We start from the raw sequence: 24,177 nt of genomic DNA, 5'->3' as shown, positions 1-24,177 counted from the left end.
TGTCACTCAAGCACTATACATCAGCAATAATCCTGGTGATACGAGAGAGAACAAAAAGTAATAAGAAGAAATTTTTGGATATCTCATGTTCTACAACCTTAAATATCTGAGCAACATATTTACAACCACTGAGAGAAGAAAATAGATAGATAGAAAAGACAGAAGAAAGATAAAAAATAGAAGGAAAAAGATTTTTTAAATGTTTTTCTCATTTTTCACAAATCAGAGAAATTAAAGAACCAAAATGAAAGTAACAGAAAAGTATATGACTATGTATACATTTCCAGAGAAGTACTAATGTCTGTCTATGAATGGTTCTCATTGTATGTATCAAATGGAGAGGGGAAAAATTAGAAAGACCGATTTTCTACTATCATACAAAGAAGTTAAAATAGATTTTGTTACTTTTTGCTTTCTTTTTCATTTAACATGTACAATAGACGTCTCTCTATAAATGAAAAGCCAGCCCTAGAGCAATTAAATTGTGACAATTGTAAAGCTTCAGTTTGACAAAAGCATTATCACCATCGTATCATGAAATCACATATTAAATTTATTTATTTTTGTGGTATGTGTACATGATGGAACACTGCTCAGTTGTTAAAAATGATGAGGTCATCTTCTTTGTGTCATCTTGCTTGGAACTAGAAAATACCATGTTTAGTGAGATAAGCCAAAAAGAGAAGAACAGATATTAAATTATTTCACCTATAAATGAGACTCAATAAATAGGTTGGGAGAACACAAAATGAAACATGGACTGGAGATGGTGTCTTGGATCAAAGCAAAGGACACTGGGGAATGAGGAGTGCAAGGGGTTCTGGTGTATGGTGATATTGTACTCATATGTCTATGATTGCATTGTGCAGCATTAACCCTCTCAATTGAAAAAAAAAAGAAGAGAAAAGGAAGAAAGAACGAAAGAAAGAAAGAAAGAAAGAAAGAAAGAAAGAAAGAAAGGAAGGAAGGAAGGAAAGAAAGGAAGGAAGAAATGCTTTTCAACACTTTCAGACCACTTTATTAATGTCAGGCACAGTTTTTAAAAATTATCAATTCATCTAATTCTTTTTTTTTAATCTTTACTTATTTGATAGAGACAGCCAGAAATCAAGAGGAATGGGGAGATAGACATGAAGAGAGAGAGACAGAGGCACCTGAGACCCTTCCCCACCACTCATGAAGATTTCCCCTAGGTAGAGACCAGGGCTTTGAACCCAGATCCTTACACATTATAACATGTGCTTTCAAACACATTATAACATGTGTGTTCAACCAGATGCACCACCACCCAGCCTTCAATTGATTAACAACTTTAAAGGGTTATTGCAAAGTTTGAAACTTTCTTTACTGTCATATTTGGCTTAACTCCTTTTCTTTATATTCAGCAGAAAGTTTTGGATTCAAAAGGCCTACAGAGCCATTTTTTTTTTCAAATGTCCTTAATGTTATCTAAACATCTTAGTAAACAGTGATCACATAAAAAGAGTACTTAAATATTTATAATCTGTAATGTACTTGCAAAAAGAGAAATAAATAATAATATTAAATTTGAGTGCAATTTTTATAAGAGATTGAAGTATCCTACATTTAAATTAAATCACCTAAGAAATTATGGGAAAAAGAAAATGTCATACTTTTATAATCAAGATAAATTTAGGTTTGTCTCAACATAAAGCAGATATTAAGACCAACTCTTGAATTTATTCACATTTTTCCTTATTTACAATATTATTGAAGAGTGAAGATTTATTGTAGGTAGGATATTCAAAAACAAAAGACAGAAGTATAGACAAGTTCAATTGCCAGAAAATAAAAACTAGCAGCACTGAGTGCTTATAAAATAGCATATTGGGTCTATATTTATGAATTGACAATGACTAGGATTTGTAGTCATTAATGACTATAGATTGGAACTAGCATTGCAACAATCTTTCCTATTTCACAGGAAATAGCCCACGGGAGAAGAAAATACAAATATTGATAAATTGGGGGGGGTGCATTATACCACAGGAATATATTAATATTAGCAGATTTGTATCAATGAACTTTAATGAAAGCACAGATGGCAAGCTTGTCAAATTTATTGATGACAAGAGATCTGACTAATGCTTTGACTAACAGTGTTCACATTTAAGAAAATAAGCTTAAACCTCAAATCAATAAAATTAAATTAATAACACAGATATCATTGGAGTGTCCTTCTGTATCACATAGTTTTTTTTCCTGACCATGCATTTCTAATATGACCTTTAGGATCCTTCCTTTACTATCATGTCACCCTATTTAAAATTTGTATAGCACTTATCTATTTCTATCATTTTTTCTTTATGTATTTATTTGTCTCCTCTATAACTTCACTAGACTGTAAACTACATGAAAGCAGTAATCTTGTTTAACTGGTATCTCTAAGAAGATTAGAAAAACTAAGTAAATATTTGTCAGAAGATAAAAATAGCTGTTTCTTCACTTTTCTTAAGAATTTTGACATGAAGATTGGGAAAACTCAAGAAGAGCAATTCGTATGAAATATGACATTTGTAGACCAACAGAAGCCTCAAACAAAGATTCAAAAAAAAAAAACCTAGATAGGTTTGCCACTAATTTTTCACTTGACCTTTCATAAATTATGCAATTCCTCCACTCCAGAAAGTTTTCTTACTTACAAAATAATACCAATAGCAGCAAACATTACAAGGATATAAAACATCATATTAGAAATAAATTTGCAAATTATAGAATATTAAACAAATGTGAAATAATATATTATCAATAAAAGCTGGGGATAAGAGCAGTTGATTAAATGCCAAGTATAAACCAGCCATGTGTTGGGAGTATGGATTGACCTGTCAATGTCCATGTCTAGTAAAGAAATAATTACAGAAGCCAGAATACTCACCTTTTGCACCCCAAAAAGAATTTTGGTCTATACTCTCTGAAGGGGAGAAGATGACCAGAGGGCTCTTAACTCCAATTCCATCAGGACCTGGAGAAGAAAAGGAAAAAAAGGAAAGACATTCAATAATGACTGATGCTGATGTAGGTGTGACTTGTAAAGGAAGAGAAAGCAGGATCATAGAACATTAAGTAAATACATATAAATATAGATAGTTATAGAAATAATAGTTAACCCATATCTGTGGCCTTATGCAGTTTTTAATGGAAGGGATTAGGACACAGAACTCCGGTGATGGGAATGGTGTGGAATTATATCCCTGTTATCTTAAAATTTTGTAAATCAATATTAAATCACTAGTAAAATTAAAACACACAATACTGTGTACATTTTATACTGGAGAAGCCCAAACAGAATTATTGTATTCCCTTTTAGCTGAATATTGTATAAAATATTACCAGTTCAAGAAACTATTTAAGAAAATCAGTAAATTATGGGTTAGGGTTCAACAGGAGAATTCATATGAAGAGTGGACCTGCTTTACTATGTTTGCGACCCAGGTTCAAGTATAGTCCCTGACACACTGGAGGAAGTTTTGGTGCTCTCTCTTCCCTTCCTCACTTTTCCCCCTGTCTCTCCATTTGAAAAGAACAACCCAGAATGCTGAATCTATAAGGATTACAAAAAAACATGAAAGAAAGAGAAAAATGAAAGAAAGATGAAGCAAACGAAGAAAGAAAGAAAAACGGAAATGAAAGAGAGAGAAGTTATAGGTAGTATAGATAGTTAATTCAAACGTAATAAAAATAGTGAAGGAAAATTTTGTGCTTATTCTGGATGTGAAAGATTGTTATTTTAGTGGTCCGGGAGTTGGTACAGTGGATAAAGCATTGGACTCTCAAGCATGAGGTTCTGAGTTCAGTCCCCAGCAGCACATGAGTGATGTCTGGTTTTATCTCTCTCTATCTTTCTTATAAATAAATTAAAAAATTTAAAAAAAAAGATTATGTGAAAGACCTATGGTACTTTAGTGCCAAATACAAACTAGGAATGGGTGGGTGTGGGGGTGGGTTGGGGTGCAAAAGATTGAGAAAAATAAATGTTAATTTGGGACCTTGCTTTGAACAATATTGATTTATTTATTTATTTATATTAGTGATTGAATAATGATTAACACAATTGTAACATAATGGGGGTACAATTCCAACAGTTCCCACCACTAGAGTTCCTTGTCCCATCCCTTCCACTAGAAGCTTCTCTATTCTTCATCCCTCTGGGAGTATGGAACGAATACTTTTTGGGGTGCCAAAGGCGGAACTTCTGGCTTCTGTAATTGCTTTACTGCTGGATATGGATGTTAGCAGGCCAATTCATACCTCCAACCTTTTTCTGTCTTTCCCTAGTTGGGTAGGGTTCTGGAGATGTGAAACTTCAGGACATATTGGTGAGGTCATTTGCCCACGGTTGTGAGGATGGAATCATACTAACATTTGTAACTTGGTGGCTGAAAGGCAGTAAGAAACGAAGCAGGACAAATTTTTTAATAACAGGAACTCAAAGGTAGGAATAGAGTAGATGAAAATAGGGGTCTTTGTGTGGGAAGAAGCTAGAAAGCCCATTTTAGATATAGGAACAGTTTTTATAAACTATAGATCTGTCCTGTGAGGGAGGAGGACAAGTGTACTCTGGTGGTCACTTCCAAAGTAGTTGGGGATGAATGAGCTTTAATATTAAGCTCAAGTTTAGTTTAGATGATTCAAAACCCTTACCTTGTCTGAGACTGTAACCAATTCAATTCAGTGTTCCTATCATATCAGTATTATCAAGAATGAAAGGATCATGAACTTACATTCTGACAAATTTCAAAGTGCTAGTTTAAAGGAGCAAAAATTGATTTGGGGGATAATGGCAAGTGGCATCCATCCTGAGTCAATAAGAAGAGCTCACTTTTGCTTACACCACTACATCCTGTGCTACTGGTCTGTTATCTTGGTGATGTCCTTCACAGACTTGCTGTGATATGCTATGTTATATGATATGTGTTGTACTAAATATAAATTCTAGACAAATACAACCTTTAATTAAATACAATGGTCTCCAGTCCAGGTTCCCAATTTGGAGGAGGGGAAAAAGAATAGAGGTCTTAAAAATCCAGCAATTGCTAAGTTGATCAAGCCAAGAAAATGTTAAAATATTTTCCTAACATGACTTTCACATAGTCCTGCTTGAGGAACACAGTGCAGACTCTTCATTACTTTTCTATCTACCTTGTGAGGAGAAATGCATTAACAATTCCTATATAACTGCTTGTTGATCTGCATATCATGTACACAGACAAACACAAGTCTCTGTATATTTCTCAACACATATGTAAAATGAAGAAGAAGATGAAGGAGAAGGAGACGGAGAAGAAGAAGGAGGAGGAGGAGGAGGAGGAGGAGGAGGAGGAGGAGGAGGAGGAGGAGGAGGAGAAGAAGAAGAAGAAGAAGAAGAAGAAGAAGAAGAAGAAGAATGAAGAGAAGGAGAAGAAGAAGAAGGAGAAGAAGAAGAAGAAGAAGAAGAAGAGAAAGTAGAAAGGAGGGTGACTGAATCATCTGAGAAACAGGTGAAAATAATTTTCATTACTTTGTGTTTTGTTTGTATATGTGTGTGTGTGTTTTACCCCCCCCCCCCCACACACACACACACTTCAGTTCCAGCCCTCAGCAAGGAAGGAGTGTGTAGGCTCCAGAATCAGTGCTGGTATGAGAAAGAAGCCTGAGCCCAGCCAGTAGGTGGTAGGTTTCTCCTCCTGGTGTCATTGGTGTCATTGCTGCAGCCTCTGGAGCCTGGTCCCCAGTTTTCCTCAGTTGCTTCTCCCCAGCGCTAAATCGCCTGCAAGACAGCAAAGCTGCTGCAGAAGTTGCCGGGCATAAGACTCTGGAGGCATTGGCTCAATAACTTTTCACGTCATTTTCTGCTCGGAAGCCCCCTTCTCGCCTCTCCGCGCAGCCTTTCCCACGGCAAATCACCAGTGCTCATGGGGCAAGGAAAGAGGAGCTTGCAGCACTGAGCAGAACCGGACTAAAGCCCGTGATGTCCGGCACCAAATTGGAGGACTTCCTCCCTAGTCGCAACTGGTCATCTGCTTTGGAGCTGAATGAAACTCAAGAGCCCTTTTTAACCCCCACGGAGTATGACGACGAGGAATTCCTTCGGTACCTGTGGAGGGTATACCTACACCCGAAAGAATATGAGTGGGTCCTGATCGCTGGGTACATCATCGTGTTCGTGGTGGCTCTTATTGGGAACGTCCTGGGTGAGTCTTTTCCTGGACAACCCTCCAGAGGGCTGTCGTGTCACCTTCACCCAGGGTGCTCTAAAGACCCCTCCCTATTTTGGGGATGCAAACAAAGATGTCTTTGCTCGCGGTGTGTGTGTGTGTGTGTGTGTGTGTGTGTGTGTGTGTGTGTGTGTGTGTGTGTGTGTGTGTCAGGGTGGGGGTCTATTTCTTTAAAAGTTTTCCAATTTTATAAGGCAGGACCAAGCCCTGGGATAGTTATTTCTTTTTCTGGTGGCTGAAGAGGGGAGGGAGCAGCTTTTCTTTTTGAGTACCTGTGTTAACAAGCATCTGGAGGCTGTGGTAGGGCTCTCTCCAGGTGGATTTTGTTGAGTGTGGAGAAATTAGCCTATTGTATACAGTGCCTGGGTATTTGGGAACTGAGAAAGGGAACTGACTGAAATCATTTATTGCACCCCGGAGGAACAAGCTGTCTGTGGCAATTGAAGTCACAAAGGAATTGGGAGCTAGGTAGAATGCCCTTTGATGAAGAGGTTTAGGCTCCGTTTAGAGGTGATAATGAAAAGGCTAAGCAGAGACAGGAGCAAAGCAGGGAAGTGCACTTACAAAAGCTGAATTAAACAGGAACCATGCTGGGAGCAAGCAAGAAGGAGGGGCATCAGACAAGACTACCTGAGATAACAATCATTCATCAATTCATTCATTCATTCATTCAATCATTCATCCATTCACTCATTCATTCATCCACTGGATTAACACACACACACACACACACACACAGACACACACACACACACTTTTTTATCGTATTGTCAGACTAGGGAAATATTTGTAACTTTTTTTTTCTCAAAAATGAAACCGATTTTAATGCTAAGCTTTCTCTGAGTTCACCTACATTTGTATGCAAATGCTCTTGACTTGCATTTCCTCTATTACCCCACCTTTGCTCAGTTATGGGAGGGCTGAGGAGGGCCACAGTGTAGATATGGTGACAGTGATGCTGAGTTTATCAGGGCTACCTGAGACTTAAAGAAAGAGAGCTTTAAAAGGGAGGGGCGACTTAACATGAATTGTGAATGGAAGGAGCTTCTACCTTGATGAATGGAGAGTAGGAGGTGTTTAAAATGCAAAGGGCTGTGTGGAGAGAATTTCTGTTGGATATGCAGGAAGAAACAGGGAAGCACTGGAGAAGGGACTCTTGATTTTCAGTTATACAAAGGGAAAAGATGAATGAGGTGAAATAGGCAAGGAGATTTTGAAGTAAAATAAAAAACATCTAACTACAAAGGAAGATGATAAGAAACTTAACAGGCTTTCAATACTTATCTTTGCCTTTTCTCCTCCACATATATACATTCAGGCTCATCAATTCAGCAAGCACAGTAGTTAATACTATATGTCTAAGGCATTATAGAAAAATTGGTAGTATGTTAGTTCATAATATATATAAAATATTCTGAAAATTTTAGTTAGGCCTTGTTTCTTTTTTTTGGATTTTATATGTAAATATTAAAATGTTTTGAAAATGAAAACAGGTCACAAAGGTGAAAATATCATGAAGTCTTTTTGTTGTAAGGATAAATATGTTAATAATAATGTCTCACTTGTTTACCTTCTTGCCGTCCATTCCAACTATTAAGACATATGCACACTAGCATTACATTTTACTGATTTTACTGCATTATGTCAACACTTAATGATGAGGATTACAAATTGAATATCCATTGTTTACCTACTACATGCCAGACCCTTTCACATACTTTTTAACTTCAACCTCAGAGTTATCCATGTGCAACAGAAACAGCAGCAAAGCATAGTGAGATGAAATGACTAAGGATCACGATTTAGGTTCATTTTTGATCCATTTCTTCTGATCTTAAATTCAGAAGTTTTCATTGATATAGTACTGTAAAATTAGAAAGCATATAGAGAATTAATTAATTTCTGCTACTGACCTATTAAATATGCTTTCTGTGTCCACTAAAGTACCATGCAGTATTAAATGGCTCTGTTTCTCCAACAGAAACCTGTCCAATGAGAAATATTGTTGCACTGCAGTAAAATTTTGACTTTTATTTTAGATTTAAAAAAAATTATTTATCAATGAAAAAGATAGGAGGAGAGAGAGAACCAGACACTCTGGTACATATGCTGCTGGGGATTGAACTCAGGACCTCATGCTAGAGAATCCAGTGCTTTATCCACTGCTCCACCTCACAGACCACAACTTTTATTTTAGTAATAGCTAAAAATCAGAACTGTTTCCCTTCTTAATTGTATAAAATCCGTAGTAAAAATTTACTCTCCTGTGGTCCAGGAGGTGGCACAGTGGGTAAAGCATTGGACTCTCAAGTATGAGGTCTGGAGTTCAATAACTGGCAGCACATGTACCAGAGTGATGTCTGGCTTTTTCTCTCTCCTCCTATCTTTCTTATTAATAAATAAAGTATTTTTAAAAATTTACTCTCCTTTGCTATTCTGACTTTCCACAGATGTGTTATGCCTGGTCTTCATACCTTGATTACATAGTCTTGGGATACAAATTTGCTAGCTTTGGAAATATTTTAATCCTAAGAAGGAAAAAATTCATTCTCAAAAAATAGATTAAAAATAGGTTTTATTCTCTATTTACCCTTGTTGTTCCATCATTGTTGTGGTTATTATTATTATTATTGATAGAGAATGGGAAAGCTACTGGGGAGGGGGTGGGATATGGAGATTGGGCGGTGGGAATTGTGTGGAGTTGTACCCCTCCTACCCTATGGTTTTGTTAATTAATCCTTTCTTAAATAAAAAAAAATTAAAAAAAATAAATAAATAAAAGGTTTTATTTATTTTGCTTTTTATTTATTTATTTATTTATTTATTTATTTTACTTGCTTATGGTGGTGTAGGGGATTGAACCTTCAGACATGAAAGCCTTTTTGCATAACCATTAGGCTATCTCTCTATACAAAGAATGAAATTCTACACTAAGGTTACTTCCCCTCACCCCCATGATGTCAAGGAAAAGAGCACTGTCCACTGCACCAAGTGCTGAAATGACCAATTCCATTCAGTTTAAAAAGAAAGATTGTTCAAAATGTTTCACTTTAAGGAGACTGACAGCCATCTCCCTTAGGACTGAATGACACTGAATTCCTCCCTAACTGAACTGAACTGAAATGCATTCTTTTCACTGCATATTCTCTCAAACTTGATGAGGTTTAAGTCTGACATTTAAACAAATGAGCAGTGTCATTACTCACAGACAACTTCCTGCTCTTTGATGTCACTGTCAAATTTGCAAAACAGATTAGATTGAGAATTGCTTTTTTGCCCCTCTGTATAGTAATTCTCTGCAGGGAGTGACAGGACAAGAAATCACATTATTCATGCAAGATAAAGAGGCATCATTAGGTATGAAGGTGAAATGCCACAGTGTAGGCAGCACATATAATCACTGACCCTACAGGTTCATTCACCATTTGCCCTTTCATGTAACCAATTACTTGGAAAATCTCCATCTTGTTAAACATACAAATATGATGCAATTATATATAATTCACCCCACATTCCTTTTTTTTTGCCCCAGGGTTATTGCTGGGGCTCGGTGCCTGCACCATGAATCCACTGCTCCTGGAGGCCACTTTTTCCCTTTTTGTTACCCTTGTTGTTCCATCATTGTTGTGGTTATTATTATTATTGTTGTTGTTGCTGTTGTTGGATAGGACAGAGAAAAATCGAGAGAGGAGGGGAAGATAGAGGGGGAGAGAAAGATAGACACCTGCAGACCTACTTCACCACCTGTGAAGCGACTCCCCTTCATGTGGGGAGCCGGAGCTGGAACCACAATCCTTACACTGGTCCTTGTGCTTCGCACTATGTGTGCTTAACCCACTGTGCTACTGCCCAACTCCCAACCCCGCATTCTTTTGTTGTGATGCAATAGAATTTGTCCTGAGAATGAAAACTTCTTCATCATTCCATTTCTTTTTTTTCCTTCCTCATAATTCCTTGCTTGTCATTTCTCCTCTCAGATGATTATTTTCTGATGTAAAAAAGGGTTTCTGGAAAACTATGGTGAAAGTCAAAGGAAATAAGGCAAAGTTATTCTCTACATATATTACTATATGCATACTACTAAAACTTATACCACACATAATCTATTTCAAAATATATCCTGTACTAGTCAAGTAGATTCATCCAGTTATTTAACCAGTACATTTTGAGCAATATGGTGGTCTTTTTTTAATCTTTATTTATTGACTAGACAAAGACAGCCAGAAATCAAGAGAGAAAAGGGAGAAAGAAAGGGAGAAAGAAAGAGAGACACTTGCCGTGCTGCTTCACCACTTGTGAAGCTTTCCCCCTAAAGGTGGGGACCAGGGGCTCGAATCCAGGTTCGTGTACATCTTAAGATGTACACTCAACCTGGTGTGCCACCACCTGGTCCCCTGTCTTTTTAAGTTTATTATTATTATTTTAATTTTTTAATTTTCTTTATTTATTGGAGGTTTATTATTATTATTTTAATTTTTTAATTTTCTTTATTTATTGGAAACAGCCAGAAGTCGAGATGAAGGGGGAGACAGAGAGGGAAAGAGACAAGATAGACAGCTGCAGCACTACACCACCACTTGCAAAGCTTTCCCCCTGCAGCTGGTGACTGGGGACTCAAAACCAGGGCTTTGAGCATTGTGACATGTGCACTCAACCAGGTGTGCCACCACTGGAACCAAGTTTATTTGTTTATTAATGAGAAAGGTAGGAGAAGAGAGAGAAAGAACCAGACATCACTCTGGTACATGTGCTACCAGGGATTGAACTCAGGACCTCACGTCTGAGAGTCTAATGCTTTATCCACTGTGCCACCTCCGGGACCACCAATATTCTGATTTTAAAGTTAATGTATATATTAGGGAGTACTTGTAGACAATCAAAGCAATATATCTGATGTAATACCTACTTCTTATTTCTAGAGTTGAAACTTGATGGAGAGAGGGATTCTCTAGTTATCCCCCAAACACTTACCATTCATGTTTTGATTAAATGATTTGATTTAAAGTTTACTATTCATTAAAGAATTTATATCACAACCATTAAGCTAAACTGCATGGACAGAATCATGTTATTGGGAGGATATTTTCCTATGAGCTACTTCTTAAATACTAGAGCTAATCTTAGGTCCCAAAGAGAGAAATGCTAAAATTGCAAGTTCCTGTAGTTCTTAGCTTATGAGGTATTTCTTTTCCATTTCTCCTAATGTTCAATTAAATATTATGGGTTTCTGTAACTTACACAGAAAACAGAAAGAAGTTGGGGATTAAAAAACAAACAAGTAAACAAAAAATTACTCATCTGCCAAAATATAATGACTGTAAAATGTAATACTATTAAGCTTTAGCTTGTGTATTCTTACTTACAGAATGCAAAATGTACTCATCTGAATGAGAATGAAATTTATAATTCCACAGTTTTGCTAAAACCATAATTAGTCTTACTTGGTAAAATAAATTATATTTTTGACTTAAACAAAATCATAATGACAACCTTTTAAATGGCTTTCTCATAGATAACAGGGCTATTTATCATGTAAGATAATAATGATATAAGGTGTCTCTGCAGATTTAAATGAAATAGGGTTTACTTTATTATAAAATAAGTAGGAGAAAAGTAAAATGATGAAAATAATAGAGACCTGTAGGTAGCACCATGAAACAAGTACTGGCCTCTCAAGTGTGAGGCCCTAGGTTTAGTCCCTGGCACCGTATTGGCCAGAGTAATGCTCTCTCTCTTGCTTTCTCATAAATAAATTCATATATCTTCAAAGATACTGCAGCTATTAAAAAGTAGCAACTATTAAAATTTTCTAAAGAAGGCATATCTAACACATACAATTACAGTATTTCAGTTTAAACATTTTCCTTTGATTTTATTAAGAGTATACATATATAGATTATGTATTTGTTTTACTTGTGGCTTCACTTTTAATTCCAGATAGAAAAGGAAAGATAAAAAAAACTAGTATAGCCACAGGCCCTTTGGAATATAACTAAAATATTCCTACTAGCTATTTACAAAGTGGATATCCTTCCCCCAACTCTTCATCTGCACTATTCCAGCCTTTAGGTTCATGATTAGTCAACAATTTGTTTGCCTTTATATGTTAACTCTCTTTTCAGCCACCAGGTTCCAGATGCCAGCATGATGCCAATCTGACTTCCCTGGGAAGACAACCTCACCAATGTGTCCTGGAGTCTCACCTCCCCAGATCCCTGCCCCACTAGCGAAAGAGAGAGACAGGCTGGGGGTATGGATTGACTTGCAAATGCCCATGTTCAGCGGGGAAGCAATTACAGAAGCCAGACCTTCCACCTTCTGCATCCCACAATGACCTTGGGTCCATACTCCGAGAGGGTTAAAGAATAGGAAAGCTATGAGGGGAGGAGATGAGATGCCGAGTTCTGGTGGTGGGGACTGTGTGGAGTTGTGCCCCTCTTATCCTGTTGTTTTGTTGGTGTTTCCTTTCTATAAATAAAACTGTAAGAAAAAAAAAAAAAAGAAGAGAGAGAGAAAGCAAAATAACAGCACCAGAGCTTCCTCTGGTGCTATTGTGTCCCTTTGAGCTGAGGGGCACAAATCTGCATCATATATAGTCAGTATTTTGTTTTTGAGCATATCAGTAAGTCCTAGAACTGGACTATGTTAACATCCAAATCCCCTGAACTCTAATTCATTTCTTCAGATTTCAGGTGTATTTTTCATTGATGTTTCATTGATGAAAGAATATCCTCCTGTCTTTCTTCCTGTAGCATTTTGACATAGTCCACACATTTAGGGATAATACTGTTGTTAATTTAATTGAGAATATTTTATCCAATCTCTCCTCTTACTATAGAAGATGTAACGAGCATTTTTGAATATCATATGCCAAATTCTAAATGTTAGCCTCCACAATGAGTATATATATTTCACCGCACATCACAACAAACATATAAGGAGATTAATCCTTAATTTTATAAATGAGAAAAATAAAGACTCTAAAGTTCCTTTAATGTTTTCCAAAGTCTAGTTAGGACAGTAAGTAACAACACTAAGGTTAGGAGTGTAGATCTATCAGTCTCTATGGTTCACCAGGATTCCATTGCTTCATCCCATCTCTCTCTTTAGAGATATATAATCCTGACTGAGAAACACAAATGAAAAGAAAATAGAAATGACGCTAAGGTATGCCCTCTAAACAATTTACAGAGTTGTTCTGGCATATTGCCATGTGATTTCTCTGATAGACTACAGTTCTACATCTAAGAGGATGAGCTCACTTGATAAGCTGATCAAGGTCAGACTAAGGTAACTTTACAAGAAATATTTTCAAGGTAAAATAGGGGCTGCCAAAAATGCTGGTGACTATTCAGGGGGCTGGGATGAATCACTGGATAAATGTTAGATAACTGCGGTCAAGGATCATTTTATTGTTAAAAGGGTTGTCTGTAGTCGTAATTTATTACTAAGGGACTAAACATTTAATATCTAAGTTAATATTCAGCTATTTTCCCCTTTTGGATTTTAGGGTTACTTTGTTCCTGATTTAATGTTAACTTTAAAAATATCATAGTTTTCTACTGATTTGATTGACTAGATCAATTTTTATGTTATAAGTGTTTCTTAAGCAAAAATGCTGAATATATATATATATATATCTCCAAAGTGACTTTACCCACCACACTAGTTACAAAATTATCTTCATCTTCATACATGGATAGTGAAACATATTAAAACACTATGAAATAAAGTACATTACATAAATAACCAGAATTTTGAATAATTTGTGGTATATATTTGAATAATTTGTGGTGTGTGTATTGCTAAGTTCTTGTTCATGTATATTTTTACAAATGAAAGTCACTGAAGCTGACAATTTCATTCAAATAGAGAAACAAAGACATGATGGCAGCCTCAAAAATTCTCATGGTAGAAAAAGTAGTATACCACTTTTGCCAAGCAAAACAAAAACAAACCAACAAAAAAACTTTTCTCAGCCATGCCTTAGTCATCTGTCCCAAATCAAACACAATTGTATGCAGTACTGAAAATATAATGGACTCTTTCTGTCACAATAACCATACAATAGTGTTTGTAGTCTGAGCTTCCACAGAATTGAATATGGGAATTTAGGGGAATCGAGTAGGTAATGACAAAAGGATTAGAGAAACTGATAGATCAATTTTAAATTTTGGATCTGTGTCAGTGAATTAATTTATCATATTGGAGGCTTTGTATCAATTACTGCACTAAGAACCTAGCATACAAAGATAATGGAAATCAAGGAATGCACAATGTAGTTGAAGATACAGACATATTAACAGGTAATTTCAATAAATGTTTCAAGTGCTCTGATAGATGTGCAAGAGGTAGTGAAAGCTAAAGGACTCACAGTTCCATTTAAAGGATTAGGAAAGATCTAGTTGGAGCTGACAGATAAACTGAGTTGTAATGCATGAATTCAAGTTACACAGCTGAAGAAAATTGGATAAGGATGTTCTAAGCAAAAGAAACGACATGAGCAAAATCAAAGAGGTGTGAAATAGCATGGACTATGAAGAGACTGTTAAGCAATTGAGTAACTCCAGTGTAAGTGCAGATGAGGAGTGGAGCATTAGATAAAGATGGGGGGGGGGGGGGGGTCGGGTGGTGACGCAGTGAGTTACGCGCATGTGGCGCAAAGCGCGGGGACCGGAGTAAGGATCCCGGTTCGAGCCACCGGCTCCCCATCTGCAGGAGGGTCGCTTCACAGGCGGTGAAGCAGGTCTGCAGGTGTCTATCTTTCTCTCCTCTTCTCTGTCTTCCCCTCCTCTCTCCATTTCTCTCTGTCCTATCCAACAACGAATTGCGTCAACAAGGGCAATAATAATAGCCACAACCTACAACAAGGGCAACAAAAGGGGGAAAAATGGCCTCCAGGAGCGGTGGATTCATGGTGCAGGCACCAATCCCAGCAATAACCCTGGAGGAGGAAAAAAAAAAGGGGGGGGGGTTGTGAAAGTTCATGTGCTTTGGTTGGTTTGACACTGTTTTAAAAGGAGTTCTTTCAGAACTTTAGAGAGATTATTTCGTTCATTTCCTCTTCCTCTTCCCCCCTCCCCCTCCCCCTCCCCTCCCCCTCCTCCTCTTCCTCACATTGGGGGGGGGGCAGGTGGTGGCGCACCTGGTTGAGCACACATGCTACAGTGTGCAAGAACCCAGGTTCAAGCCCCCAGTCCCCACCTGCAGGGGGAAAGCTTTGCAAGTGCTGAAGCAGAGCTACAAGTGTCTCTCTGCCTCTCTCCCTCTCTATCACCCCCCTTCCCTCTCAATTTCTCTCTGTATCTATCCAATAAGTAAAGATAATAAAATTTTTTTTAAAAGAGTTAAAAAATTCTGGAGATAACATAAAGGGTAAAACTACAGAAATAAACATAAGTGCAAATTTTTCACAATAGCGTTTGTGTACTCTTGAACTTATATGAGCCCTAAGAAAAATATGTAACTAAAGATATAATGAAGGTTATTTAGATGATAACTTCCGGGTTTTTTTTTAAATTCTACAAAGGCAGAATAAAGAAGGAAAAAGGAGGGGGTTGGGCAGTAGCGCAGTGGGTCCTTTCCAAGAGCAAGGGCAGGTTTAAGCATCCCACATGCAGGGGGGTCAGTCACTTCACAGGCGGTGAAGCAGGTCTGTAGTTGTCTTTCTCTCTCACTCTCTATCTTCCCTTCCTCTCCATTTCTCTCTGTCCTATCCAACAACAATGACAACAATAATAACTACACCAAGAATAAAACAATAAGGGCAATAAAAGAGGGAAAAATAAAATTTTAATAAAAAAGGAAACAGGAAGATGAAATACACAATAAATATTTGGTGACTTTTGCTTTGTTAAATATTTGAAATGTAGTATCTCTTGCAAATATATTTCATGTTTCCTTTTGAAACTGACTTATAAATATTGTGTATAGTAGGACTTTAGTACATTCCAATATTCCATATAGTTTTTTATTAAAATAATGTTTAAAATAACTTATTTGACACCTCAGTGAGTTAACATCTTCAAATACACATGTCATCATTTTGGTCATATTATATTTTTGTCTCACACTGAAAACCAAAAGATGAATACTTTCAGCTCAAATGAATTTTAAAAAATATTTTATTTATTAATGAGAATGATAGGAGTAGAGAGATAGATAGAGAAGGAACCAGGCATCACACCAGTACATGTGCTGCCAGGGGTTGAACTTGGGACCTCATGCTTGAGAGTTCAGTGCTTTATCTACTGTACCACCTCCTGGATCACCTCAAGTGAATTTTGTATTAGTGACTTAATAATGACTAACAATACTACAGAATGAGCATGGTACAATTCTATATAATTCCTACCATCAGAGTTCCATATCCCATCCCCACCGTTGTAAAATTCCCTATTCTTTATATCTCCGGGAATATGGACCAAAGATCTTTATAGGTGCAGAACATGGAAGGTCTGGCTTCTGTAATTGCTTTTCTGCTGGAAAATTCTGTTGGGCTTTGACAAGCCAGTCCAAATCCCTCAGCCTGTTTCTTTCTTTCCCTAGTATGGTAGAGTTTGGTGGAGGTGGAGTTCCAGGACATACTAGTGAGGTCCTCTGTGCAGGGAAGTCAGATTGGTGTCATAGTGGTATCTGCAACTTGTTGGCTGAAAAGCATATAAAGAAGAGAAAATTGTTCAATAATCAAGAACCTAAAGGTAGGAACATAGCAGAGGAGATTCATGTCTTCATGTTTGGAGAAGCTAGGAAGTCTATTTGAGGTATATTCCAAAACGCTCATGACTTTACTCATTTTTGCCAGAGCCTGAGAGCTAACATGCAGGTAGGCTAGAGTATTGCCTAGGAAGATAGTATCAGAGTTGAGACTAGGACTCGAAATATTTTCCAAGTAACCTCTCAATATATGTTTTTACCCTAAATGACTTGTAACATTCCAAATATGCTCATATGAAAACTTATATTAAATGAAATTTTATTATCTTATAATCAATGAAATTATTACACTGAGCTCAAGTTAGTTCATTGGGAGTTATAGGGAACATTTTTGTACAGGTTGATTTGGCAGCACTTCAAAATTTCAAAAACTGTGCTCAGTTTAAAAACTTATCTCTTCCCTTCCTAGCTCGCAATGGGAATACAGCCATTATTAGCAACTATTAATATCCTTTTCTGAATTTTCAGTAAGCTTTCATTTCCACTCAGTGACAATAAAATTAATTTTTAAAATACACAGCTTGTAACCATGTATGTCTTGATTCTATCATTCTATTGCTAGAAAGTTGATTAGAATTTGATTAAGATCATCAACTTTAGTAGAAAACCAAGTTTTTCATAAATACTATTTTGAAATGAATTTGTCTTCCTTAAAATATACAGGCTCTACTAATCTTTCTGAAACACAAATTAAGAGATACAATTCAATGTTTGTAAAAACTGTTTTGTCATTTGGTCAATTTTTCATTTTGACCATTTTTCATTTTGACCATTTTTCATTTTGACCATTTTTTGACCAATTTTTCATTTTTCATTTCATTCAATTGACTGAGTCAATTTTTCATTATAAATGATGAAACTAAAAACTGAAACTCTCCATTTAGAAAACATAATTTGAATTCTTGCAACGTTTAGAAAGCTCAAAAAGAAACACATTACCAAATATCAAATATGATATGGAAAAAATACTTCATAATTATTGATATGTTTTTATGCTTTGGCTTGATTTGTAATCTAGACACAGGAAGGCCTAGAGTACTCTTGTTCTTTGAAGTCATCAGAGGTGGTGATGGTGACTCATAGATTTCCTGAAAGTCAGTAGGATTACCCTAGTTTGTAAATTTATGTGTTTTCCCCTGGCATAATAAATGTTACAGTTGGTTGCCAACAAAAAGCCAAGCTATCTCAGTGGAAATTGGAAAAATAAAAAATAAATAAAAGTAAATAAAAGTACACACTCATGCAGGCATAAACATTTTGGAAAATTGCCACATAAAGCAAATATAATTTTAATGTACTTTAAATTTTGTGTGCAGGATTAAAATGCTACCTTTAAAGTTACCAAAAGTGGATATAAGGCCTTAATTTTCCCAAAGTCACAGACTAGATATAAATTATTTTATTTTAGTTTTTGCCTCCAGGGTTATTGCTGGGGCTCGGTACCTGTGCCATAAATACACTGCTCCTAGAGACTATATTTTTCCCTTTTGCCCTTGTTGTTTTATTGTTGTTGTTATTATTATTGTTGTTGTTGTTGTTGATGATGATGTAGTTGTTTGATAGAACAGAAAGAAATGGATAGAGGAGGGGAAGACAGAGAGGGGGAGAGAAAGATAGACATCTGCAGACATGCTTCACTGCTTGTGAAAAGGCCGCACTGCAGGTGGGGAACTGGGGGCTCGACCCGGTATCCTTATGCCGGGCCTTGTGTGGGCTTAACCCACTGTGCTACCGCCTGACCCCCATAAGTTATCTTTAAATAAGCACTCAAAGACGGAAGAATATTATTTGTGTGATTGATCATTATAATATAATTTTATTTCCTTATGCAGAGTCAAAATATGTCCACTTTACAATGATCATAATTTCAATTAATTTCTGATTTTCTCATGGCTTGCACCTGTTCAGGTCACATCAACAGAGAAACTGTCATAGAAGGTCCCATCTAAATCACTATCCTATTCATGTACTACGATGCCATCCCATTTTACTTTTGTCTTATAAATTAGTATTGTTTGAAATTAAACAGTCGCTAAGAAAACATTAGTTGAACAAGAACCATCCTTTTTTGTTTTTTCTCCCTATAGGTGCCTCCTAGTGCCAGACATATAACAATTTTTAGCAACAAAATTAATTAAAACATTAGATTCACACCAAATGAACAGCAGTCTTTAAATATCTTCAGTATAAAATATAAAGTTAAACCTCAATAACTTGATTTGTGTTTGAGCACTATCTTAAGAAGTCCATTCATTAAAGTGAGTACTGGGTCATTATTAAGATCATGATTATGGGGAAAACCATTCAGATATATTTTCCTTAAAACTGTGATTCCCTTAACATAACCATAAGGCTATTATCTACTCTCTTGAAGAACAAATGGAGTTTTCAAATTGTGTCAGGTTGTATTTGTTTGTTTGATTATTTAAATAAGAAAAGTTATTCTATAGGAGATGGATACTGATGCATCCAACTGAGTGTACATGTTAGTATGCACAAGAATTTGAGTTCAAGCTCCTGGTCCTTAACTGCAGGATAGGAAGCTTCACAAGTGGTGAAACAGAACTGCAGGTATCTCTCATTCTATCAAATTCTCTATGTCTTCTATCAGTTATCCCCCCCCCTTGTCCTAACAAATTAAATGAAAATAAATATGTTTTAATAGTTACTCCATGAATTTTCCAAATAAAATACCTTAATTCTGAAGAAATTTGGGGGAACATGTAATGTTAAGTAAGTCTCTGTTTTAATATTTTTGTAAAAATATAAGAAAATGTTTGACTGTCCACTTCTAAGAGATAAGAGAGATGAGATTAAATATTACCGTGATCCCATGCTTTCTATAGCTAAAAAAAAAAGAGAGAGAGAGAGAGAGGGGTGGGGACTAAATATCTAAATATATCCTTTTCTGAGCCCAGAATGCTTCAGAAATAACCGTAAAGTCTCATCTTTAGGAATATATTGTTATTCTTCCTCAATGTCAGTGTCATTTCTGCCACACTAGACTATGCAAACAATTGAGAAATAATAATATTTTTAGGTGGAGCATAAAAAAGGTTGATAATAACTGGACATTTCTAGACACTTAATTGAATGGAGAAGTAAAATAATTTGACCTTTGACTAACTCTGATCATCAGTTTCCAAGAATATCCATCAAGCCATACATTTTTTTTTAATTGCAACCTCGCACAGAGGACGAAGTCATGGCTAATTGTAGAAGTACCTTAATCAGTTGAACCAATTTTATTAGCAGCTCTCTTTATTATTGTGAATGAATTAATGGCATATAACTATGTAATACTTATTTTATACATAATCACCTTAAGATACCAAATATGATCAATTTATTAAGGTTTTATTTAAATTTAATATATCTGTTTAGTTTTTAAAACTGTTCTATTACCCCAATTATGTAATTCTTCAACAAAAGCATACCCACGTTTAAGTTAGTCCTATAATATACTTTTAGATAGAAGGGTTGTTATTTGTCTCCTTTCAAAGACTGTAATATTTAGTATAATTGAGATGTTATTGTACTAGCTAAAATAGTTTTACATATTATCACTTGGCCTCTTCATTTCTGAAGCTGTAAGTAAATTGCATGCTCTATTCCTTATTTCTGTTCCTCCTCTGATAGTACATCTACACTACTGTGAAAAACAAACTGAACAATGTAATCTGTATAATTTAAAGGAAACAGCTTCTCATATACATTTTCTGCTCAACTCAACTGAAAAGGACATATGTTTCAAGGTCTCGCATCTACTATTTCACTGATCTAGAATTCCTTGAATTCTATAAGGGAAAAAGGCTAAAAGAAAGAATGAAGAGTGGCAAACATACATATTCTCTCTTGGTAAAAATATATTTATAAAACTTTTAATTCTGAGACATTATTGGCAGCAATAGAATTTATTCTGATTGTTGGTTTGAAGTCATGTAAACACCTTTATTATTAAAGTAGAGGTAAAAGAAACAGAGTAGCAGAGGTTTCAGTCAGGAACAGCAAAAAGCACACACACACACACACACACACACACACACACACACACACACACACACACACACACACACACTGAAGCCTGAAATAATGTCCTTGTTTTCTAGGGTTTATCTAATTTGAAACTATTTCCTTTTCTTATTTCATTCTACAAATATTTATTGAACATCCACGACATGTAATCTGTTCTATTACATTTTATGGAGGAAATACAGAAGTGAATGAGGCATGGTTCTTACCTACAAGGAATTTCTAATCTTGTGGGAAAGTCTAACACATAAACACTCTAAAATGAGATTACTGAAGAAGTATAGGCTAAGTGCTAGAACATGGGAACTTAAAAAGTTGTATATGACTTGAGTAGGAAGTTAATATATGAGAAATTGTTAATGTGAATATATTTTTGAAAAATTCCAAAGTTGGAAATAAATTTCACCTAAGTTGATGAAATAGTAGATTTATGATAACCTGCAGGTATATAAACTGCTATTCTAGAAAAGCCTTTTAGGAATTATAGTAAGTAGGTTTTCATGAAATTTCTTAGGTACTTTCAAACAACAGTTTTCAAGTAATCTTTAATGTTTTGCACTGCTTTAAAAGGGCTTTAAATTGGCTCTTGTACTATACCATAGTGAACTGTATTTTAAAAGTTTGAACCCCTGGTGTTATTTCTAAATGAGTTATGATATATTAGAGTTTCAAACAAGAATATTAATCTTGGGTAATGTTTTAAAAGTTGTAAAGAACAAAGTAATGGAAAGTCAGTTCAGAACCTTTCATGATTTTTCAGGAAAGTGATTTTTAATTTTTTTTTTAGTTTATAAAATGGATATATTGACAAGACCATAGCATAAGAGGGGTACAACTCCATACAATTCCCACCACCAGAACTCAATATCCTATAGCCTCCCCTGATAGCTTTCCTATTCTTAAACCTTCTGGGAGTATGGACCCAGGGTCATTATGGGGTGCCGAAGGTGGAAGGTCTGGCTTCTGCAAATGCTTCCCCGCTGAACATGGGCATTGGCAAGTCAATCCATACTCCCAGCCTGTCTCTCTCGTTCCCTAGTGGGGCAGGGATCTGGGGAGGTGAGACTCTAGTACACATTGGTGAGGTTGTCTTCCCAGGGAAATCAGATTGGCATCATGGTAGCATCTGGAACCTAGTGGCTGAAAAAGAGTTAAGATATAAAACAGAATAAATTGTTGACTAATCATGAACCTATGGCAAGAATATTGCAGATAAAAATTTGGGTTCTCCACTTTGGAAAAAGCTGGTAGGTCTATTTTAAGTATATTAAGGATAAAGCCAAGACAGTGAAATTAAATATGAACATTATAAAATGTGGAAGACAATATAAAATATTACTTGGGAATTCATAGAAAAGAATCTTCTTATGAATAGCTTTTGGTCAAAATACAATGATTGTCTTGCTTGTATCCTGAGTTAAAATACCATGCTTAATTTGGCTAAACAGGCTGACCTTGAATTGCCAGAGTAAAATCCATGTGTCAAATAAGTAGTAAGGTTTGTTTATCCATATGCCATTCACAGCTAGCTGCTTTGAAACAGATACCTTTTTTAATGACTCTGACAATATATATATATTTGAGTTTATGTACATACACATATGTTTACATATGAAAATTATTAGACATTGCCTTCTGGAAAAGTTTAAAGCATATAAATGAATGTAAATGTTTGAGTGAGTAAACAGAACAACTATATTTTCTTGCAACAATAAGCAAATTTATTTGTTAAACAATAGTTATTGGTAATTATAGTATATCAAAATAATGTTCCTCAGGATATTTATATTCTACCATGCTAATTATGATGTATTTTGATAGTAGAATCAAGACTATACCTTCAGGGATCATTTCTTTTTTTCTTTTTTTAAATTTATTTCTTATTGGGGAATTAATGTTTTACATTCAACAGTAAATACAATAGTTTGTACATGCATAACATTCCCCAGTTTCCCATTTAACAATACAACCCTAACTATGTCATTTATCATCCTTCATGGACCTGTATTCTCCCCTCCAACCCACCCCAGAGTCTTTTAATTTGGTGCAATACGCCAATTCCATTTCAGGTTCTACTTGTGTTTTCTTATGTCTTGTTTTTCAACTTCTGCCTGAGAGTGAGATCATCCCATATTCATCCTTCTGTTTCTGACTTATTTCACTCAACATGAATTTTTCAAGGTCCATCCAAGATCGGCTGAAAACGGTGAAGTCACCATTTTTTACAGCTGAGTAGTATTCCATTGTGTATATATACCACAACTTGCTCAGCCACTCATCTGTTGTTGGACACCTGGGTTGCTTCCAGGTTTTGGCTATTACAAATTGTGCTGCCAAGAACATATGTGTACACAGATCTTTTTGAATGGATGTGTTGGGTTCCTTAGGATATATCCCCAGGAGAGGAATTGTAGGGTCATAGGGTAGGTCCATTTATAGCATTCTGAGAGTTCTCCAGACTGTTCTCCACAGAGGTTGGACTAATTGACATTCCCACCAGCAGTGCAGGAGGGTTCCTTTGACCCCACACCCTCTCCAGCATTAGCTGCTGTTACCCTTTCTGATGTATGACATTCTCACAGGAGTGAAGTGATATCTCATTGTTGTCTTTATTTGCATTTCTCTGACAATCAGAGACTTGGAGCATTTTTTCCTGTGTTTCTCAGCCTTTTGGATATCTTCTGTGGTGAATATTCTGTCCAAGTCCTCCCCCCATTTTTGGATGGGGTTATTTGTTCTCTTGTTGTTGAGTCTGGCAAGCTCTCTATATATGTTGGTTATTTTTTTAAATTCTTTAAAAACATTTTTTTTATTTAAGAAAGAATTAATTAACAAAACCATAGGGTAGGGGGGTACAACTCCACACAATTCCCACCACCCAATCTCCATAACCCACCCCCTCCCATGATAGCTTTCCCATTCTCTATCCCTCTGGGAGCATGGACCCAGGGTCATTGAGGGTTGCAGAAGGTAGAAGGTCTGGCTTCGGTAATTGCTTCCCCGCTGAACATGGGCATTGACTGGTCAGTCCATACTCCCAGTCTGCCTCTCTCTTTCCCTAGTAGGGTGTGTCTCTGGGGAAGCTGAGCTCCAGGACATATTGGTGGGGTCTTCAATCCAGGGAAGCCTGGCCAGCATCCTGATCGCATCTGGAACCTGGTAATTGAAAAGAGAGTTAACATACAAAGCCAAACAAATTGTTGAGCAATCATGG

General features: G+C 36.2%; 1 protein-coding gene across 1 annotated transcript in view; it reads left to right on the top strand.

Annotated features, from left to right (window-relative positions):
* Positions 1-5,592: 5,592 nt before the first annotated feature.
* Positions 5,593-24,177, top strand: part of HCRTR2 (hypocretin receptor 2) — a 130,554-nt gene continuing 111,969 nt past the window's right edge. Inside the window, exon 1 of the mRNA XM_007516496.3 lies at positions 5,593-6,191. Within this exon, the coding sequence (XP_007516558.1) occupies positions 5,969-6,191 (223 nt within the window). The 5' untranslated portion in view covers positions 5,593-5,968. The remainder of the gene's footprint in view (positions 6,192-24,177) is intronic.

Source organism: Erinaceus europaeus, chromosome 4 (genome assembly GCF_950295315.1).
Source record: "Erinaceus europaeus chromosome 4, mEriEur2.1, whole genome shotgun sequence".
In the NCBI taxonomy this organism is placed as follows: domain Eukaryota; kingdom Metazoa; phylum Chordata; class Mammalia; order Eulipotyphla; family Erinaceidae; genus Erinaceus; species Erinaceus europaeus.
The sequence above is the reverse complement of the archived record's forward strand: the minus strand, read 5'-3'. Positions and strand labels throughout refer to the sequence as shown.